General features: G+C 48.3%; 1 protein-coding gene across 1 annotated transcript in view; it reads left to right on the top strand.

Moving 5' to 3' along the window:
• Positions 1-20,049, top strand: part of LDLR (low density lipoprotein receptor) — a 42,310-nt gene extending 22,261 nt beyond the window's left edge. The window contains exons 5-18 of the mRNA XM_036240767.1: positions 919-1,041; positions 3,760-3,882; positions 5,757-5,876; positions 6,554-6,679; positions 8,933-9,104; positions 9,187-9,411; positions 11,086-11,204; positions 11,506-11,645; positions 13,062-13,203; positions 13,284-13,436; positions 16,200-16,301; positions 18,152-18,226; positions 19,160-19,317; positions 20,014-20,049. Of these exons, the coding sequence (XP_036096660.1) occupies positions 919-1,041; positions 3,760-3,882; positions 5,757-5,876; positions 6,554-6,679; positions 8,933-9,104; positions 9,187-9,411; positions 11,086-11,204; positions 11,506-11,645; positions 13,062-13,203; positions 13,284-13,436; positions 16,200-16,301; positions 18,152-18,226; positions 19,160-19,317; positions 20,014-20,049 (1,814 nt within the window). The remainder of the gene's footprint in view (positions 1-918; positions 1,042-3,759; positions 3,883-5,756; positions 5,877-6,553; positions 6,680-8,932; positions 9,105-9,186; positions 9,412-11,085; positions 11,205-11,505; positions 11,646-13,061; positions 13,204-13,283; positions 13,437-16,199; positions 16,302-18,151; positions 18,227-19,159; positions 19,318-20,013) is intronic.
• Positions 20,050-21,007: the final 958 nt, after the last annotated feature.

Genomic DNA, 21,007 nt, shown 5'->3' with positions numbered 1-21,007 from the left:
GTTCAGCGGTTAGAGCGTCAGCCTGCGGTCCAGAGACACCCGGGTTCAGTTCCCGCTAAGGGCATGTACCTCGGTTGCAGTTTGTCCCCGGCCCTGGTTGGTCATGCGGGTGGCAGCCACTCGATGTGTCCCTTTCACATCAATGTTTCTCTCTCTCTCTCTCCCTCCCACTCTATCTGAACAAAATATGGAAAAATGTCCTCAGGTGAGGATAAAAAAAAAAAAAAAAATTAAAAAAAATAAAATAAAATCTAAAAGATCTCTTGTCCTTTGAGACTACATGGAGGGACCTGGAAAGTATCATCCTGAGTGAAACAAGCCAAGCAGAGAAAGACAAATTTCATATGATCTCACTGATTTCTGGAATATAATGAACATAACAGTTTGAGGACAATCCCCTAAGGAGTGGGGAGCTGAGAGAGGGATGAACAACAGAATTTATATGCATATAGGCATGAACAGTGGACATGGACAACAATCGGGGGAAGGGGCGGGGAGGGAAGGGGGAGGGGGGAACCACTGGGGGAAAAAAGGAGAATCATTTGTAACAAAAATTATTCAATAAAAAAAAAAAATAAAAATAAAATAAAATAAAATAAAATCTATATTGGTTACATTTGAGAATACAAAAACAGATGTACCTGGGGAGTTTTCACCCATAGTGGGAAAGAAGACCACCTCTTTCCTCTTTCTCCTCCTCTAAGAAGCAGATAAAATGGATGAGCCACTGTCTTCTACTGGTAGAGGAGGCTGGGTGTGTTTTTTCATGTCTAAAGCTCCTCCATCTACACGCTGTCCCCAAGGCCCAGGGCAGCCGACTCCTGTTAGGCTGTCAGAAAATTGCTTCTTCAAAGGTGGAGGTTCTTCCATCTTTGCCTCTCCTTGAGAAAAAATCAACACGTGCTCTGTCTTTCCCAGCTGTGGCCACATGCCGGCCTGACGAGTTCCAGTGCTTGGATGGGACCTGCATCCACGGCAGCCAGCAGTGTGACAAGCGGCATGACTGCAAGGACATGAGTGATGAGCTTGGCTGTATCAATGGTGAGCTCTGTGCCTTGAGAACCCTAGGCCGTTGGCGGGGGTGGGGGTGGGAGGTGGTACGGGGGTAAAAGCAGAGTGGATCCCAGATGAGGGCAGAGGTTCCCAGGCCAGCTCTACATCAGCTGTGTGTTTTTGGACAAATTACTTGACCCCTCTGATCTGAAAAAAATGTGCATAATGAAAGCACCTACTTTAGGACTGTGAGATTTAATGAGGTCCAAGTATACAAAGACCATATCTTTGAGCTCAGAGTTACATGTGAAATATAATTCCATGTAAAAGACTTTCCTGAATTAACAACACAGCAATTCCACTCCTGGGAATGACCCCAGGGGGAACTTACATCCATGTACTAGGAGCTGGACTCTGGAATGTGCAGAACAGCACCATGGTAATAGCAAAACTCTGGAAGCAGACCCAGTTTAAACCCTGGCCAATTTGGCTCAGCAGTTAGAGCATCAGCCTGTGGACTGAAGGGTCTGGGGTTTGATTCCCGGGGGTTTGATTCTTGGCCCCAGTTGGGGTTGTGCGGTATCAATGTTTCTCTCTCTCCACCTCCCTCCCTTCCACTCTGTCTAAAAATCAATGGAAAAATATCTTCAGGTCAGGATTAACAACAACAAAAAAATAATTTAAATTTTATTATTTTGATTTTTTTTTGTTAATCCTCACTTGAGGATATTTTTTCCATTGATCTTTAGAGAGAGTGGAAGGGAGGGAGGGAGAGGGGGAGAGGGAGATATGAAAGAAACACATTAATCGGTTGCTTCCTGCACACGCACTGATGGGCTGGGGATTGAACCTGCAACCCAGGTATGTGCCTTTGACCAAGAATCAAACCTGTGACCCTTCAGTGCATAGGCCAATGTTCTAACCACTGTGCAACACCACAGCCAGAGCAATTAAAACCTTTTAATTATAGTAAAATACACATAAGGATACTGCTTTTTTTTTCAAATAAAATTTTTATTTTTAATTTTATTTATTTGTTTTTTTTAATCCTCACCTGAGGATATTTCCCCATTTATCTTTAGATAGAGTGGGGGGGGGGGCATTGATGTGAGAGAAACACATCGATTGGTTGCCTCCAGCACGATCCCAACCAGGGCAAGGGACCCAACCGCAACCAAGATATGTGCCCTTGATTGGAACTGAACCCGAGACTCTTTGGTCCATGGGCCAATACTCTAACCGCTGAGCCAAACCAGCCAGGACTGATTGCTTTTTAGAGGGAGAGAGAAAGAGAGACAGCTAAACATCAGTTTTTTGTTTCACTTATTTATGCATTCATTGGTTAGTTCTCTTTTCTTTATTGATTTTAGAGAGAGAATAAGGGGAGAAGGAGAGAGAGATAAAACATCGATGAGAGAGAACATCAGTTGGCCGCCTCCTGCATGCCCCCCTTTGGGGATTGGGCCCACAACCTGGGCATGTGTCCTGACCAGGAATCAAACTGGTGACCTCTTAGTTCATGGGTCGATGCTCAACCACTGAGCCACACTGGCCGGACCATTTGTTAATTCTTGTATGTGCCCTGACCAGGGACTGACTGATGCTCTAACCAACTGAGCTATCCTGCCAAAGCAAGGATACTGCTTTTTAAAACTTTATTGCAGTATTTAGAGTCTGGAACAATTTAATGAACAAAAAGTTAAATTCTGATAATGCACTATCTTTTTTTTTATTGAGGTAAATACATACAACATAAAATTTATTGTCTTAACCATTTTTAAGTGTCTAGTTCTGTGGCATTCAGCACATTCACACTGTTGAGCAGTCATCACCACCATCCATATCCAGAACTTAGTCATCTTCCCAAACTGAAACTCTGCCCCTAGTCAACACTAACTCCCCATTTCCTTTCCCCCAGTCCCTGGCACCCACCATTCTACTTTCTGTTTGTATGAATTTGACTCCTCTAGAATGTAAGTGAAATCACATAGTGTTCGTCCTTTTGTGTCTGGCTTATTTCATGAGCATAATGCCCTCCAGATTCATCCACATTGTAGTATGTGTCAGAATTGCCCTTCTTTTTAAGACTGAGTAATATTTCATTGAAAGGACCATAGTATGTTTATCCAGTCATCAGCTGATGGAAACTTGGGTTACTTCCATCTTTGGCTGTTGTGAATAATCGCCATTATGATCACAGGTGTATGAAAATAATATTAAAACGGTGATGATATTCACACAGTGGAATATCAATCATACAGCTCAGAAAATGAGGCGTCAGCCCTCAGGCTGCTGGTGAAACTCATAATTTTACTTGATCTTAGCCTAAAGGCCGAGAAGCGATTGAACCTGATAACTTCAGGGCTGAGAGCAAGAAGCACGTTGCAGGAGATGATAGGATACAGTTATTTTACGAGACTCAAAAAGAAGCAAAATTCCATAATATATTGTTCATTCTTACATGTTTGATAGAACTGTTAATGAAAAAAATAAGAAAATGGGCCTGGCTGGTGTGGCTCAGTGGTTCAGCATCGACCCATGCACCAAGAGGTTGCCGGTTCGATTCCTGGTCAGGGCACATGCCCAGGTTGTGGGCCCAATTTCCAGTGGGGGGCATGCAGGAGGCAGCCAATTGATGTTCACTCTCACATAGATGTTTCTATCTCTCTCTCTAAAAAAGAAAAATCAATAAAAAAACATATTTAAAAAGTACTAAATAGGGTTTTGCAGCTCAGAAGCACCTGACCCTCTTCTTTGCTCTCACAGTGACTCTGTGTGAGGGCCCCAACAAGTTCAAGTGCCACAGTGGTGAATGCATCACCTTGGACAAAGTGTGCAACTCGGTTCGGGACTGCAGGGACTGGTCGGATGAGCCCCTCAAGGAGTGTGGTGAGCCCTGGGGTTGGGGCAGCTCTTGGAGCTCGTGGGGAGCTGGAAGAGGGACCTAGCCATGGGCACTGTGGGGCTGCAAGGCTCCAGCTCACCCATTCCCCCAGGTGCTTTGGCTCTGGGACAAGACAGATGCAGGGGATGTGGGGATAAGTGGCTTTGCTTCCAAGTCTCAGTTTTCACATCTGTAGGATGAGACCGTAGTTGCTCACATAGCCTCGGGCTGCTGGAGATTGGCCAATGAGATGCTTATAAAATTTCGGTAATGTTCTGTGACTCATAACTGCGTAAATATTTGGACTTTTCCGTTCATACGGTCTCTTTTGCAGCCATTCAACTAGGCCATCGTAGCAGGAAAGCAGCCATATGAATGCATTCGTCTGCACATGAATGTATGTGGCTAAGCTCCAGGAAAACTTTATTATGGACTCTGAAATGTGAATTTCATAGAACTTTTATGTGGTGTGAAATATTTTTCTTTTGATTCTTTTTCTTATTTATTATTATTTTTTTAAATTTTGAGAGTGCATTTATTCAAGCTGGGGACAGTGAAACAAGTAAGAATTTGGGATAGAAGAAGCAACAGGAGAGGGCCTAGGTGGGTTGCTTTGGCTCACTGGGAAGTCAGAGAAAAGGGTCCTAGAGGACAGGTTCGGAAGGTTTGCCTGGGACAAGCTGCCACAGACCATTGCATTCCTGTGGGGGGAGAAGGAGAAGGAGAAGGCGTGGATGTGCTTCGGGTAGGGAGAACTTGCTGATCCTTATTTTTCTTTTTAATTATTTAAATACTAAAAACCTTTCTTAGCCCTGCTGGTGTGGCTCAGTTGATTGAGCATCGCCCATGCACTGGTTCAATTCCTGGTCAGGGCACGTGCCTGGGTTTCAGGCTTGATCTCCAGTAGGGGACATGCAGGAGGCAGCCGATCAATGTTTCTCTCTCACTGATTTTTCTGTCTCTCTCTTTCTCTCACTTCCTCTGTCTCTAAAAAAATCAATGAAAAAAAAAAACACATTCTTAGCTCTTGGGCTGTTTACGAACAAGTAGTAGGTTGGCTTTGGCCTATGCCTGGTATAGAGAGCTGGAGTATGGATTCTGGAACCAAACACCCTGGGTTTGAGCCCAGCAGTGTGGTATTGGGCAAGTCATTTAACTTGGACATGCCTCATTTTCTCCAGCTATCTGTAGGATTGTTGGGAGGATTAAATGAGTTAATATACAGGGGTGGACAAAAGTAGGTTTACAGTTGTGAGTACGTGAAACACAAGAGTTTATTCTCATATTATTTATTAATTATTGTATTATTTTCCATACAAATAACTATGAGATTATTTTTGCCCACTCATGTATGTAACTGTAGTATGTAGTTTTCCGTCTTCATCATTAAAATTTTTTTTAAATTGTGGTTGAAGAAAGTAACAAGATTTATTATAACCATTTTTAAGTGTCCAGCTCAGTGGCACTGAGCACATTCACACTGTTGTACAACCATTACCACCACCCAGCTCCGGACTTTCTCATCCTCCCGGTCTGAAACTCTGTTCCCATTAAACACGGACTCCCCTTTCCCCCACCATGGCACCCATCATTCTACTCTTTGTCTCTGTGAATTTGACTCCTCTAAGGACTTCATATAGGTGGGTCATATAGTATTTGTCCTTTTGTGACTGGCTTATTTCACTCAGCAGAATGTCCTCCAGGTTCAGCTATGATGTTGCATGTGACAATGGTTCCTTTACGTCCTCTTAGGGGTCATGGTACTTCACTGGCCTCACATTCATTGTGTCCATTGCAATAAAGATAGTGAAACAGAGAGGATGGCTGGGAAGGGTGGCTGGAGGCCTGAGCATGGCCGTCTGCGCCCCGCCCGTTGCAGGGACCAACGAATGCCTGGACAACAAGGGTGGCTGCTCCCATGTCTGCAAGGATCTCAAGATTGGCTACGAGTGCTTGTGTCCCGAGGGCTTCCGGCTGGCGGACCAGCTAAGATGTGAAGGTGATTCCTAAGCTGGGTGGGCTCCAGGCCTCCTTGGCCCTCTCCTCTGATATGGTGGCCAAACCCTCTGTGCCTTGGTTTCCCCATCTGTCCCCACTCACAAGTGGGCAGTCCCCACTCACAAAGCTGTTAAGAGGATTTAACAAGATGCCACAGACACGTGGAGCCTAGCAAAGGCTTGGTTCTTGCCTTTTGGGATTAATAATGTAAAAAGAGTCCTGGCTGGGTAGCTGTTTGTTAGAGCATCATCCCCACACAGCATATGCCCAGTTTGTGGGTTCAGTCTCCAGTCAGGCCATATACGAGAATCAACCAGTGAATGCATGAATAACTGGAACAACAAATTGATGTCTCTGTCTGTCTCAAATCAATAAATTAAAAACATTTAAAATAATAATAATAAAAGAAATCTAGGCTGACTCAATTTTGTCCTGTTGGCTTTAACCCAGAGGCGAGTGGTGAGGTCAGGGTCATTGTTGGAGATGATTCTTAGCTGTTTTTATGATTTTATTTCTGAACTTCATCGTTCCTGAGATGCCAGCCCTAGAGATCTTTCCCAGAGGAGATGGCTGTCCCCCATTTGCCATTGTGGGGCACAGCTGTGGGTTGGAGCCTATCGCTCTACTGCGGCCTGTGTAGAAGATGCCCCAAACCTCTTTCTCTGTCCTGACTCGTAGATATTGACGAGTGTCAGGACCCCGATGCCTGCAGCCAGCTCTGTGTGAACCTCGAGGGCAGCTACAAGTGTGAATGTGAGGAGGGCTTCCAGCTGGACCCCTTCACCAAGGCCTGCAAGGCCGTGGGTGAGTGTGTGGAGGCAGCGGGAGGGCCCCAACCTGGTGCTTTGAAAGCAAACTAGTGGGGAATTTCATCATCTGAACTTTGCATCATCTGAACTTCTGTGGACAGGGTGTTGGCACCCAAGACCTCTGGCAGATAAAGGGGCACATGCAGTTAGTAATCGGGCTTGTTACAAGCCTACCCTCATGTGTCTGGCTTCTCAGCAGACACAGGTCAACCCTGGTTTGCAGCCCCCAGGCCCTGCCGGGGATTTCAGGGGGGCAAGAGGTAGAAAGCCACAGCCCCAAACATCCTGCACATCCTCCAGCTCTTCCTACTAGCTAAAGGTACTTGCACCCATAAAAACGCAAATGCATGAAAGAGACCAAAATACAATAGCTCACAATGAAACAGAACAGTAGAAATAGTTGAGTTTTTCTCCTACCTGAACTTTGGGTTAGAACTGCAAGCGTGCACTGATTCTTAGAATCACCTAAATCATGGGGTCCCCTGTTTTTGGAGGCATAATTGTTCTGGCAGATTCATCACCAGGGAGGTTGCCCAGACATTCTATTTTGCATCATGTTCTGCTAATACAGTGTGATTCCAGCAAAGGTCAATTTTGCAGAAATATTTCAGAGCTTCTTGTTTCCCCAAGAGTTTCTTAGGCTGTAATTCCTTCTCCTCTTTAAACAGCCTCCTCTCCTCCCTCTGTCATAGTCCAGTGCATGTCTGGTTCTGGAGAAAATTGGGACCTGAATTCATGAAATCCTCCAGGATTTGAGATTTTACTTTCATTTCAGTCTATAGGGGTCAGTATCTGTACAGATGCCACCCCAGGGCAGGGTTTGGCATAAGGGGAAGAGATATTCTGCGTGAGGTCAGTTGTAGAAGTGATCAGTTTGTTGGTGCACATTGGTGCCATGGTTACAGCAGCCCCCAGAGTCAGAGAGACCCAGGTTCAAATCCTGGCTGTGTCACTCACTAGCTGTGTGACCTTGGGCAGGTCACTTTTCTTCTCTGGGCCTCAATCCCTTTATCTATTAAAAAAAGGTTGACGATAGCACCTGACCTGTAGGAGTATGAGGATCAACGAGGGAAAACTTAGTAGGAAAAGCACTAAGAAGAATTCCCTTGCTTGGACAGTGTGGTTCAGTGGATTGAGCATAAGGGGTTATGCACCACGAGGTCACCAGTTCGATTCCTGGTCAGGGAACATGACCAGGTTGTGGGCCAAATCCCCAGTGTGGGGCATACAGGAGGCGGCCAATCGATGTTCTCTCTCATCGATGTTTCTATCTCTCTCTCTCCCTTTCTCTCTCTCTAAAATCAATAAAGAAAAAAAAATTTTTTTAATATATTAAAAAAAAAGAACTCTAAGGAATCATTCTGTACACATGAACTGTTATCATTTCTTCATCTTTCTATTCTAAAATGTAAAATGCTGGGGCCTAGGTGTTTTAACATGTAGCTTTTATTATTATATACCTGTAGTGAGGCCAACAGATGAGGAGACAGCTGCCATTGATAAGATAGTTTGTTGCCAGGCTGGTGTGGCTCAGTGGTTGAGCCTCATCCCACGCACAAAGAGGTCACCAGTTCGATTCCCCGTCAGGGCTCGATACCCAGTGCGGGGTGTGCAGGAGGCAGCCAATCGCTGTTTCTATCTCTCTCTCCCTTTCCCTTCCTCTCTCTGAAATCAATAAAAACATATTTTTAAAAACATAGTTTATTACTCACAGATCCTAGAGGAGGGGACACAGCACACCACGAAGGGCTCCCAGGATAGCACCCAGGTTGGTCAGGAAGCAGAGGGAGCGGCCAAAAGGTGGGCAAGAGCCTTTGTTGTGGTTTCCTCGAGAAGGAACAGGTGAGGCAGGGTAAACAGGCCTAGGATTGGCGAGTTTGAATAATTTCAGTGGGCTCTGGGGTGTAGGGACTGTCCTGGTTGTCTGGTTCCTGGTCCTGGTGTGACCAGGGCAAGGGTATAGTGGCCTGGAGTGTGAGGAGGTGAAGGAGGTGGTGAGCGCCGGCTGGTTAGTTTGCATTTGAGGCGAGTGGATAACTATGCCTAGGGACCCGCTGGACCTGGGAGAGGCCCCCTCTGAGGTATGCAGACCCCAGAGTCAGAGCCTCGGAACCGTACAGTTCATGCACCAGGGAGGCGCTGTTCTCCCCATGTTCTGACGTCTCCTCTGGTTCAGCCAGACCACACAGGGTGACAAATGGCTCAAGGGTCCCTTCTGCTCTCCTGAGCGCCCTCCGTGGCTCCACAGGCACCAGCGCCTACCTCTTTTTCACCAACCGCCACGAGGTAAGGAAGATGACGCTGGACCGAAGAGAATATACCAGCCTCATCCCAAACCTGAAGAACGTGGTTGCCCTGGACATGGAAGTGGCCAGCAACAGAGTCTACTGGTCCGATTTGTCCCTCAGGAAGATCTACAGGTGAGCCTCAGCCCGCGCCCAGCCCAACCCCGGCTGAGATCATGGCCTCTGGCATTGGCTCCTCGTCTTTCTTCCTCCTCAGCACCCAGATCAACAGAGTGCCCAGCTTCTCCTACGACACCATCATCGGCGAGGACCTCCAGGCCCCTGACGGGCTGGCGGTGGACTGGATCCACAGCAACCTTTACTGGACTGACTCCATCCTGGGCACCGTCTCTGTGGCTGACACCAAGGGCGTGAAGAGAAAGACCCTCTTTAAGGAGAAAGGCTCCAAGCCGAGGGCCATTGTGGTGGATCCTGTTCATGGGTGGGTATTCCCAAAGCTGAGGGGACCAGAGAGAATGAAGACCCAGCTAGGACTCGTGCGGGGGTGGGGTTGTGCTTGAAGTAGACTGGTCTAGGTGGAGGCTGGTGTTGGGGGCCTTCCCCACACGCACTGGGGCCCTCTGGTGGCTGCCGTGTCGCCTGAGATGGGAGCAGACTGAACAGTCCTGCCCTGTGGAGTAGAATCCCAAACCAGAAATTAAAATACTGATTTAAATTGGTATTAGAAATTTGTACTTACAGAAATTAAAAAATAAAATTTGGAATTAGTCTTTTGTGCCAGAATAGGATTGGAGAAAGTAAAAATACACAAGTCCAATGTTAATCAATGGACAGGTCTTTCGAGGACGAGGACGTGACAGGGAGTGAAGGTCACCGCCCTGTGGTGGCCCCAGGCAGATGTCCTCAGGGGCTTGTGGCTGACACAGCAACTCTAGGGCTCACAGCACGTCACCTCACTGTGGGATTTCACAATTCCAGAGGGGCCTCGACAACCCCAGGCTGTGTGAAATGAGAGGACAAGGGAGCTTTGGCTGTGAATAGACCCTGTGGTGCAGACGGGTCGGGCAGGCCTGGGTCCCCCAGATAGACCACGATTTATTTAACTGCTATTCAGCACGTGAAAATTTAGAATTTTATCCCTCTTTTTTATCTTACCACTCATGAAGTAGCAGTTTTATTGCAGTGGTCTGGAACTAAACCTTTAATACCTCTGATAAATACACACACACACACACACACACACACACATACACACATACACTCACACATATACACACACACATATATTTGAAAAGACAAAAAATAAAAATGAAAAAAAATTTAGATATGTTTTTATCGGTCATAGAAGAAGGTAGAGGGATGGGGGTGGGGGGGAGAGAGAGAGAGAGAGGGAGGGAGAGAAGGAGAGAGAGAGAGGGAGAGGGAGGGAGGGAGGGAGAGAGAGGGAGAGAGAGAGAGAGAGGGAGAGACATTGATGAACCCTGGCTGGTTTGGCTCAGCGGTTAGAGTGTCGGCCTGAGGTTTAGAGAGACCGGGTTCGGTTCCCACTAAGGGCACGTACCTCGGCTGCAGTTTTCCCCCGGCCCTGGTTGGGTCGTGTGGGAGGCAGCCACTTGATGCATACCTTTCACAGTGATGTTTCTCTCTCTCTCTCTTCCTCCCACTCTATCTGAACAAAAAATGGAAAAATGTCCTCAGGTGAGGATAAAAAGAAACATTGATGAAAGAGAAACACTGATTGGCTGCCTCCTGCATGCCCCCCACTGGGGATCAAGCCCACAACCTGGGCATGTGACCTGACTGGGAATTGAACTGGTGACCTCTTGGTCCATGAGACAACGCTCAACCACTGAGCCACATTGGCCAGGCAAAAAATAGAAAACACTGTAAAACCCCAGAAAGTGGTGTTTAGGGTGCAGATTCCTGGGCCCCCGTCCTGACACTGGAATCAAAACCTCCCTTTGTTCTTGAAAGTTCCCAAATCCTGCCAGGTCTTGCCAAGAGGCAGGCCCTGGGGCAGGGTGGGCAAGGCTGGGAGCAGAAGGGGCCAATCTGGGGTCCCCAAGCCTGTTTAAAGCGCTGCCCTGGCTGCCTCAGGGGGCTGGAGCCGCCCCCACCGACGTCTGAATATCCGTTCTCACTGCTCTCCCTCCAGCTTCATGTACTGGACGGACTGGGGGACTCCTGCCAGGATCAAGAAAGGGGGCCTGAACGGTGTGGACATTCACTCACTGGTGACAGAGGACATCCAGTGGCCCAATGGCATCACCTTGGGTATGTTCCAGGGATTATGGTCCCCAATAGTTAAGCACAGTTGATAGAAGTGTCCAGGCCACCCCTGAACACTATCATGCAGCTTTCCCAGGTTTTTATAACCTGCACCCAGACCCACCACCCAACCCCACACCGCACCCCCGCCCCAGCTTTTGGTTCAGGCCCACACATGGCAGGAGTATGATCGGAGCTGCTTTTCTGGGCACATCTCTGCTGTGTCCTTCCTGCAGCAGAGTGGCCAGGCCCAAAGACCCCTCTGGCATCAGCATGTGACCTCTCCTTGTCCACCTGTGGGTTCTAGATCTTTCCAGTGGACGCCTCTACTGGGTCGACTCCAAGCTCCACTCCATCTCCAGCATCGATGTCAACGGGGGGAACCGGAAGACGATTTTGGAGGACAAGAAAAAGCTGGCACACCCTTTCTCCTTGGCTATCTTTGAGGTAGGGGCTGGAGCGCACGGCTGCTCCTTTAGGGCTTGAGGAAATTCGTGGCCAAGTGCTGTTTACTGAGCACCACTCATGTATGAGGCATGAGGGCTCATACAAACATGTCAACAAACATTGTCTGGTTCATTCGAGCCAAGACTAACTCAGAAAACTGCCTATGACTATGAAGAGATCTTAGACCTCTTAAACAGTCATTTCTGTTTTATTCTCAATAAAGGAATCTTGAGCCCTGTTGGTGTGGCTCAGTGGATTGAGCATCGTCCCATGGACTGAGAGGTCCTGGTTCGATTCCTGGTCAGGGCACATGCCTGGGTTGCGGGCTTGATCCCCAGTAGGGGGCGTGCAGGAGGCAGCCGATCGGTTTTTCACATCGATGTTTCTATCCCTCTCTCTATATAAAATCAATAAAAACATATTTTTTAAAAAAGAATCTTGAAAGGTCTAAAGCAGCGGTTCTCAAGCCATCTTGCCATCCAGGGGACATTTGGAACTGTCTGAAGATTTTTTTAGTTATCGCAACTAGTGGGTGAAGGCCAGGGATGCTGCTAAACAGCCTACAGGAGGGAGCCACCACAAAGGATTATCCAGACCCAAATAGCACCCCAGTGAGGGAATTCTGCTTTATTTTTATTTTATTTTTTTAAAGGTCTTTTTTATTTTTATTTTATTTTTTTATCCTCACCCGAGGACACCTTTCCATTTTTTGTTCAGATAGAGTGGGAGGTAGAGAGAGGAAGAGAGAGAGAGAGAAACATCGACGTGAAAGGAACACATCGAGTGGCTGCCACCCGCATGGCCAACCAGGGCCGGGGACAAACTGCAACTGAGGTACGTGCCCTTAGTGGGAAGCAAACCCGGGACTCTCTGGCCCACGGGCCAACGCTCTAACCGCTGAGCCAAACTGGCCAGGGCAGGAATTCTGCTTTAAAGAAAGGTTGTTATGTTGGTTCACCCATGTTCAAGCAGCCTGATTCATAATAGCCAAGAGGTGCAAGAACCCAGCTGTCGGTCAGGGACGACTGGATACATGGCCCTGGCTGGTTTGGCTGAACAGTTAGGCTGTCGGCCTGCGGTCCAGAGAAACTAGGTTTGGTTCCCGCTAAGGGCACGTACCTTGGTTGCAGTTTGTTCCTGCCCTGGTTGGGGTCGTGTGGGTGGCGGCCATTCAATGTGTCTCTCTCACATCAATGTTTCTCTCTCTCTCTCTCCCTCCCTCTCTCCCTCCCGCTCTGTCTGAACATAAGTGCAAAAATGTCCTCGGGTGAGGATTCAAAAAAAAAGAAAGGAATGATGCTACCACCTGAAACTGCTTCTTCCCAGAGAACGCCAGAGATTGGGGGAGGGGACGGCGGCGGTCTGTCCCATCCCAGTGGTTAATGGGATCTGTCATCTTTCTTCATGCCCATGTAGGATAAAGTATTCTGGACGGACATCATCAACGAAGCCATTTTCAGTGCCAACCGCCTCACAGGGTCCGACATTAATTTGATGGCAGAAAACCTGTTGTCCCCGGAGGACATTGTCCTTTTCCACAACCTCACACAGCCAAGAGGTAAAGATAGGGTGGTCCCCCCCTTCCAAGATGGAGCTCTGGAATTTTCTGACCCTGATTCCCCGCCTTTTCCACCTCAGGGGTGAACTGGTGTGAGAAGACTATCCTCCCTAATGGTGGCTGCCAGTACCTGTGTCTCCCGGCCCCGCAGATCAATCTCCACTCACCCAAGTTCACCTGCGCCTGCCCCGATGGCATGCTGCTGGCCAAGGACGGCAGGAGCTGCCTCGCAGGTAGGGGACTCAGCCCTGAGCCTCGCTTTGCCCATCTATCAAATGAGAGAGTGAGGTCCCAGGAGGCTGTTGTAAGGCCTCAGCTGGGATAACCAGTCTGCCTTCTTGAATGTTGGGGATATCAACACCTTGCGGGGCACTTAGGTAGCCTCAGTTTACCTTTGAAGTTCAGTCCACTCTTCCTGGCTCCCTTGGGAGGTGACTGATTTTAGACACTACTATCAAGTGAGGAACAGCCCATTTCTTTCTTCAAAATTTTTTTATTGATTTTAGAGAGAGGAAGGGAGAGAGAAAGAAAAACATCATTCAGCTGCCTCCTGACCTGGAGTCAAACCAGGCAGCTTGCGCTAAACTGCCCTTTTCAATTCCTTTTTATTTTTATTTTTTTATGTTGCTAAAACAATTGATGATTTTACTTCAAATATTAGTGTTTTTCTGACGTCTTTTGGTACGTCCACCTTGCATCCTTTAATAGTCCAGTATTAGGAAGTTTACTCATCAGCTTAATATACTTCAATTTTCCCCAAAGTTCTTATGTTGGGGTGTTTTGAGGATGGGGTTGGGGGGAGTCTTTTTTATATTTAGGAATTTAGAAAAACACTGGACTTGCCCTGGCCGGTTTGGCTCAGCGGTTGGAGTGTCGGCCTGTGGTCCTGAGAGACCTGGGTTCGGTTCCCGCTAAGGGCAGGTACCTCATTTGCAGTTTGTCCCTGGTTGGTCGTGTGGGTGGTCGTGTGGGTTGGTCGTGTGGGTGGCAGCCACTCGATGTGTCCCTTTCACGTGGATGTTTTTCTCTCTCTCTCTCTTCCTCTCTCTCCTCCTACTCTATCTAAACAAAAAAAAAAAACAAATAAAAAAATGTCCCCGGGTGATCATTAAAAAAAGGAAAAAGAAAAACACTGGACTTTACTATGTGATTCTGAGCCTTCATTTCAAAAACAAAACAAATCACCTGTTGTTTCTTTTTGCCTCTGCCATAACTGTTGTTCCTTCATCTCAGTCCGGAGTCCTGTTTCTTACTCCATTTAAGCGCATCCTTTTGACTCCCGTGAAACGATTTTGCTGTTGTGCAGTTGGTTGGTTGTTTCATTTTATTTATCTTCTTCTGCATATCTTGGTTATTTTTTATTGTCTTACATTTTAAAATGATAAAACTTTCACAGAAAAATTGGAGTACATTGCCCCGGGTTGTTGTTTCTAGTCCTTGAGCAGATCTGTGTTCCCGGTGTGTAGGAGGAAGCGGTCGGCGCGCCCCTGGCGGCACCACAAGCTCTTCCCCAGGTGAGAGCTTGTGCTCAGTGCTGGCAGCTTCTACCCGGAGCCCCTACGACGCAGGTGCCCCTGAGGACGGCGCTGGCCTCTGTTCTTAAGGAACTACTTGCTTGAAATGGAAGACGTAGTGGCCTTAAATCCCAGGAGAGTAAGGTTTTGTTATTCCATGTGAGCTCTTCCGGCGTTGAGCAGGCCGCTGCGAGCGCTCACAGCTGTTCCTTCTTGTCCATGCCAAGCGGTGTGGACGGGACCACCACCTTCCTCTCCGTCTTCCTTTTCCTTCTTTCTGCAGAGTTGAGGTCATTCATCTTGTTTTCATACTATTGTCCTTCTTCATTATATTCATTGTTTTCCCATATATCCAGAAAGCTTAAAAGAAAAAGATCTTCAGATTAGATTTAAGGGTTGTGCAGGGTACACACCTCAAGGTCTCTCTCGAGGCTGCAGTCACTCGAAGGTTTGACTGGGGCTGGAATATCTGCTTCCAAGACTGCTCACCCAGACAACTGTTGGTAGCAGAACTCAGTTTCCTGCTGGTTGTTGGCAGAAGTTCTCACTTTTCCACTGTGTGGGCCTATCAACAGGGCTGCTTGAGTGATTCATACAGCTATTCCTAACGACATGGTGCTATGTATCAAATGTTGTGATTCCCTCCTCCTCCCCAAAGTTAATATGTTGAGGCCTGGCCGGGTGGCTCAACTGGTTAGAGCATCATCCTGATACGCCAAGGTTTCGGGTTTGATCCTCAGGGCACATACAAGAATCAACCAATGGCCCAGCCAGTGTGGCTCAATGAATTGAGCATCATCCTATGGACTGAGAGGTCCCGGTTCGATTCCCAGTCAGAGCACATGCCCAGGTTTTGGGTTCGATCCCCAGTGGGGGATGACAGGAGGCAGCTGATCAATGTATCTCTCTCACATCGATGTTTCTCTTTCTCCCTTCCTCTCTAAAAAGTCAATGAAGATATATATTTAAAAAAGAGAGAGAGAGTCCTGGCCATTTATGCTCAGTGGTTAGGGTGTTGGCCCATAGACCAAAGAGTCTTGGGTTCGATTCCAGTCAAGGATACGTACCTTGGTTGCGGTTGGTCCCCAACCCTGGTCGGGGTTGTGTGGAAGCAACTGATCGATGTTTCTGTCTCTACCTCTCTCTCTTCCTCCCACTCAATCTGAAGATAGATGGAAAAATACCCTCGGGTGAGGATTAAAAACAAAAAGTTATAGAAAGTATATTGATGAAATAGAATTTTCCTTTTTCAATTCTTCGCACTCTCAGAGAAAGTCTCAATTTGGAGCTAGTGTGTTCATAACACTGGAAATCTCCCTTTCTGAAAGTAGATATTAGTGGATTTGTATTTTCATTGCTTTTGTTTTTAGTTATTTCTTTATATTTCTTTGGCACACGCTGCCACGTGTTGCTGGAAGCAGCACAGAGCTATCGGAGCACTCCTCAAGCCACAGGGCACTCAGGACATGTTTATTCTTTCAGACACTGAACCTGTAGTGACCACCTGGGGACCCACCATGGTTTACTCAACTGTGGCCATTCCTGAGCTCACCACCACCAGCATAGTGACTAAGCCCCACGAAGGTAAAGGCTGGGACCACCCTGGCTCCCGCTCATCCCAGTGAGCATCTGAATGGGCTCCTCCAGAGGCCAGAGCTCCTTGATGAACAGCTGGAGAGTGGAGTTAGTTTTGGCTCCTTTGCTGACTCTCTCTGACATGACCTATGTATCTCTGAAGCCTCAGTTTCCCTATAAAATGAGGGTAGGAACAGTGCCCACCCACTCCTGGAGACAGTGGCGATCGCATGGGCTAACTCGTGTGGAGAGCCTGAGCTATGGTGGCTGCTGTTCCCGGAGTCGGCCAGGCTCAGGGGCCCAGGAGCGTGAAGTGTTATCCAGGCCCATTCACTGCCCTGTTTGTAGGTGTGTCCAGCAGGGCAGGACTAGGGTGAGGCAGGTGAGGTACTCCTCAGGGCAGCATCTGAGGGGGCACCAAGAAACTCAGAACTCAAATAATATTAAAATCTGGTATTTTTAAAAAATCAAATCACTGCCCTGGCCAGTTTGGCTCAGCGGTTAGAGCGTCAGCCTGTGGACCAAAGAGTCGCGGGTTCAGTTTTTGCTAAGGGCACGCACCTCAGTTGCAGTTTGTCCCCGGCCCTGGTTGGGGTCATGTGGGTGGCAACCACTCGATCTTTCTCTTTCCTCCCCTCTCTCCCTCCCGCTCTGAAGATAAATGCAAAAAAAAATAAAATAAAATAACACATTAAAATACTACTGAATTACTGAGTTTTGGAGGTACCCTTTAAGTTTTGTTCTTGAGGCCAGTGACTCATTCTCCTCACCTTAGCCTGATCTTAAGGTCGTGTGACCTCCTTGTAGTAGGTCAAAACTGGACCCACCATTCATGTCTTTGTCCACCAGAGGGCGCCCGACCTAGTTTTTGAGCAGCCGGAAATGCAGCTTAAGGACTTTTCTGGCCAGAAAAAAAAAAGTCACATCAGCATGTTTCAGACATTTTTCCCCCCCCTCAGAGTAGCTGAAGCTTTTGTTCAACCATAAACCAGATAAAACAGGAACTGCTGTGCTTATGGGGGGCACTGCTGAAAAAACCATTTCACCGACAGGCCTGGAATTTTGTAAAGGAGCCCTTTTAAGGGAAAAATTCCTCAAAAACCCTGCTGCTGCCCTAGATTATTGTTTACAAGGTTTCTTAAATGTGCAAAAATGTAATATTGGGTACAAATTTTGTATACACATGTCCAACAGCCGGTAGAATGAAATCCCAGGTGGATTTGAATATGACTCATGATGGTAATCACAGCTCACCGGCATACGTGTGGCCCAGATGTGTCCTATTCAGTCTTCCCAGCCCATTTTTCTCTTTAGAATTTTTTTTTGCATGGAGCTTCTTTATTGACTGGCCCAGGTATCTTTGTGTGACGAGTGGTTATGTGAGGTGTCTTCCCCCACCCCAGTATTTTTTTATTAGCTGGGGACAGTTGATACAGGACTGTGGGGTTTGGTGCAATCCAGCCCAGGCTCTGGAATTGATTAACCTCATGCAGAAAAGGCTCGTTGCCTTCAAATGCACAACCAGGTTGAAAATTTTCACCAGTGACCCTTGGGAATGTAACTGCACGCTTTGACCTCGGAGACCGACAGTCCCTTCCCCAATGCCTCTCGATGCTGAGCTAAAGACCCCTTTTAATACCACACTGAGTCCCATAATTCCAATTGCTAACAAAGAGGGCCCTGGCACAAGCCAGCAAGGTGCCCCTCAAACCTGAGAAGTGCTCCAAGTTCCTTTGAACGTTTAAGGACAATGACAAGTGTCAGGTGTTTTCCTTTAGATGTCAGTCATCATACACCTGCTGTGTTTCCATGGCCCTGATTAAGGATCTGAGCCCCATTGTCTCTCTTCTCCCATGCAGACCTGAACAACATTACTAACAAAGAGGTCAAGAGGCCCAGGAGCTTGGGCGCGCTGTACATTGTCCTCTTCATCGGTAAGCCCGCTGGCCAGCCCTCCCTCAGTTCCCTACCTCCAGGCTCAGCCTCCTTTTCTCTCAGGAATGGGATGTCCCCGCCATGTGTCCTGTTCATCACTGCACTCCCCTTTCTAGCTTCATTCCTTTAACAAATCTAGTTGCGTACCCACTGTGTACCAAGCCTACTTCTGGGCATTGGGGACACAGCTGTGAAAAAAAATCAACTCTCGTCCCCTGGGAGCTGACAGTAAGCAAGTGAGACAGCTGATGTGTCAGATGGGGAGAGGAGGCTGGGATCCCTGGTGTGCAGTGACGGGTGCTGCAGGGAGGGCCCGGGGAGGCGAGGTGAATGGTTCTCTTGCAGCGGCAGATTTGGAGGGCTCCACGTTCCCTTCCTCAGCTGTCAGTCATAGCTTGGTTAGCATCCCACCCATTGTCCTTTTCTGAGGAAATCCTCTTGAGGTGTCCCTTCAACATCCAGTCTGCCTGCAGATGCTTTTATTTTGGTGCCTAACAGTGGTCTGACTGTGGGTTGACAGATGTGGCAAATGGGACCCTCACCTTCCTGATGGCCTCCAAGTGTGTACCTGCCCTGCGTCTTCCTAGCAGAGACTACGTCTTTCCCACCCTTTGGGCACTGGCCAGACTGTTTTACAAACCCGGGCTGGGTGTCTGTGCCCTGGGTCATCTAAAGAAGTAGTAGCCGTGTGGATAATCCCAGAAGCCTGGAAGAATCCACATGGCCAAGATGTGCGGGGTGAGGCAGTCACAGTGGTCTTCAAGTGAGAGACTGGTTGTGCTTAAAGATAGAATTTTTACAATGGACAAGTATTTATATAAATCAGAACAAAATGATTAACAAATAAAAAGGTTGGGGGTTTGAAGGCAGTGTCACAGGACACCAGGTGGGCACAGGGCAGGGAGTGACGCTGGCCCCTGTCCCACCCACAGTGCTGCTCACAATTCTGTGCTTTGGGACCTTCCTCCTCTGGAGGAACTGGCGACTGAAGAGCATCAACAGCATCAACTTCGACAACCCTGTATACCAGAAGACCACGGAGGACGAGGTCCACATCTGCCACGGCCAGGGTGGCTACACCTACCCCTCGGTGAGTGCCCCACCCTCTGGGAGCCATGGCTTCCCTGTAAGGGCGTGAGATCCTCCAAGGCCATCCTCATAGTTGGGACCAAAGAGGGTGAATAAGGAGAGACTGTAAGTCATGGTGACGGAACAGAAGATAGCCGCAGAGGACTGAGGGAGAGGGAAGGCAATTTTAGCAAAGGTGGTTTGGGCAGGCTTCCTTAAGCAGGAAGTGTGTGGTGTGCAGGAGGCACAGCCTGTGCAAAGGCTCAGAGGCTGGACTGTGCCTGGTGTATTTGAGCCCTGTGGCCACCGTGGCCCGTGTGAGAGGGGGAAACAGGGAGGAGACAAGGGCAGTGAGGGGGCCTGGCAAATGAAGCAGGACCTTGTGGGCCATGGGGAGGACTTGGGCTTTGCTCAGAGTGAGGGGGGAGCTAAGGAAGGCTCTGGGGAGAGGAGGGAAGTGGCCTGACTCACAGGCACCGGCTGGTGGCTGCTGTGGGAGAACAGAATAGGGAAGAGCAAGGGCAAAATTTGACTCGGGTGCTCACTGGTGCCCTCTGGCTGCTGTGGGGGAAACCGACTAGGGTAGAGGTCAGGAGCCAGGAGACCAGGGCGGAAGTGATTGTGCTGGTCTAGGCCGGTGATGAGAAGCAGGTGGCCTTTGGCCATGTTTACTTCATGTTGAACTGATTACTTCCGGCGTTTATCGTTTCATTGACAGAGACAGATGGTCAGGATGGAGGATGACATGGCATAACTCACTGCCTTGAGTCCTGTCCCACCCCGGAACCTGCTGCTGGTCAAGGGCAGGAAGAACACTTTCTCCCCAAACCCTTGACCTTCCCCAAACCCTTGACCTGCCTCAAACCCTTCTTCAGACCTCTGACACCCTCCTGTTCAGAGAAATAAGTGGCCAGAAGCACTGCTGGTGGCTGCACCTCGATGCTGGCAGCACGGGCCTGTCTCCGGAGCTGTGTTTGATATATTTATTCATCTGGGAGGCAGGCGATAGAGCCCACGGAATGGGTTTTGGTTGAAATTTTTTTCTTGACCTCTCCCTGATTTACTCCTCACCTGAGGAATTAATGGACGGAGGGACACCAAGCAAGAGAAAGCAAGTGGCTTTGAACACCAGAAAACAAGTGCTACCCACAGGGTCCCAGGCAACTGCTGAGCCCCTAACCTCAGGAGTAAATGTGTTTACCTCTGCCTTACAAGCCTTGGTGGATGCCAGAGTAAGCTTTTGCTCTGCCACCCCCAGATCAGGATGAAATTAGTGTTTTCTAAGCCAGGAAAGGGACTCTAGGGTGTTGACATGGCTGAATCCAGCACACTGGGGGTGGCCAACGGAGCCCTTTATTCACCAAAACCTCAACAGTTCCCCAGGGAAAGCCTGAGCCACCCATTGCCCTTAATATTTATTGAGTGCTTGAGATACCCAGGTACCTTATGTGTGAAGATAAGTGGCCTCTGACCTCTAGCTGTGTCCTGCAGTCCCTGTCTGGACCCCAGCCTGTGCCCAAACCCCAGCCCCTTCCAGGTGCCCCTGCACTTTTCCAGTTCAGGCTCGAATGTTCTGTAAAGACTACATTTGTTATTATTTTGCACTGTTTTCTAGTCTGGCTGGGATGGGCTCCCAGGTTGGAGAGAACCTGGGAGTGGGGAGGGGAAGAGGTGCTATCTTGGGGCCTTTCTCCCAGAGCTTCAAAGCCAAG

Source organism: Molossus molossus, unplaced genomic scaffold (genome assembly GCF_014108415.1).
Source record: "Molossus molossus isolate mMolMol1 unplaced genomic scaffold, mMolMol1.p scaffold_m16_p_4, whole genome shotgun sequence".
Classification (NCBI taxonomy): Eukaryota; Metazoa; Chordata; class Mammalia; order Chiroptera; family Molossidae; genus Molossus; species Molossus molossus.
This window is presented reverse-complemented; position numbering and strand designations above follow the sequence as displayed.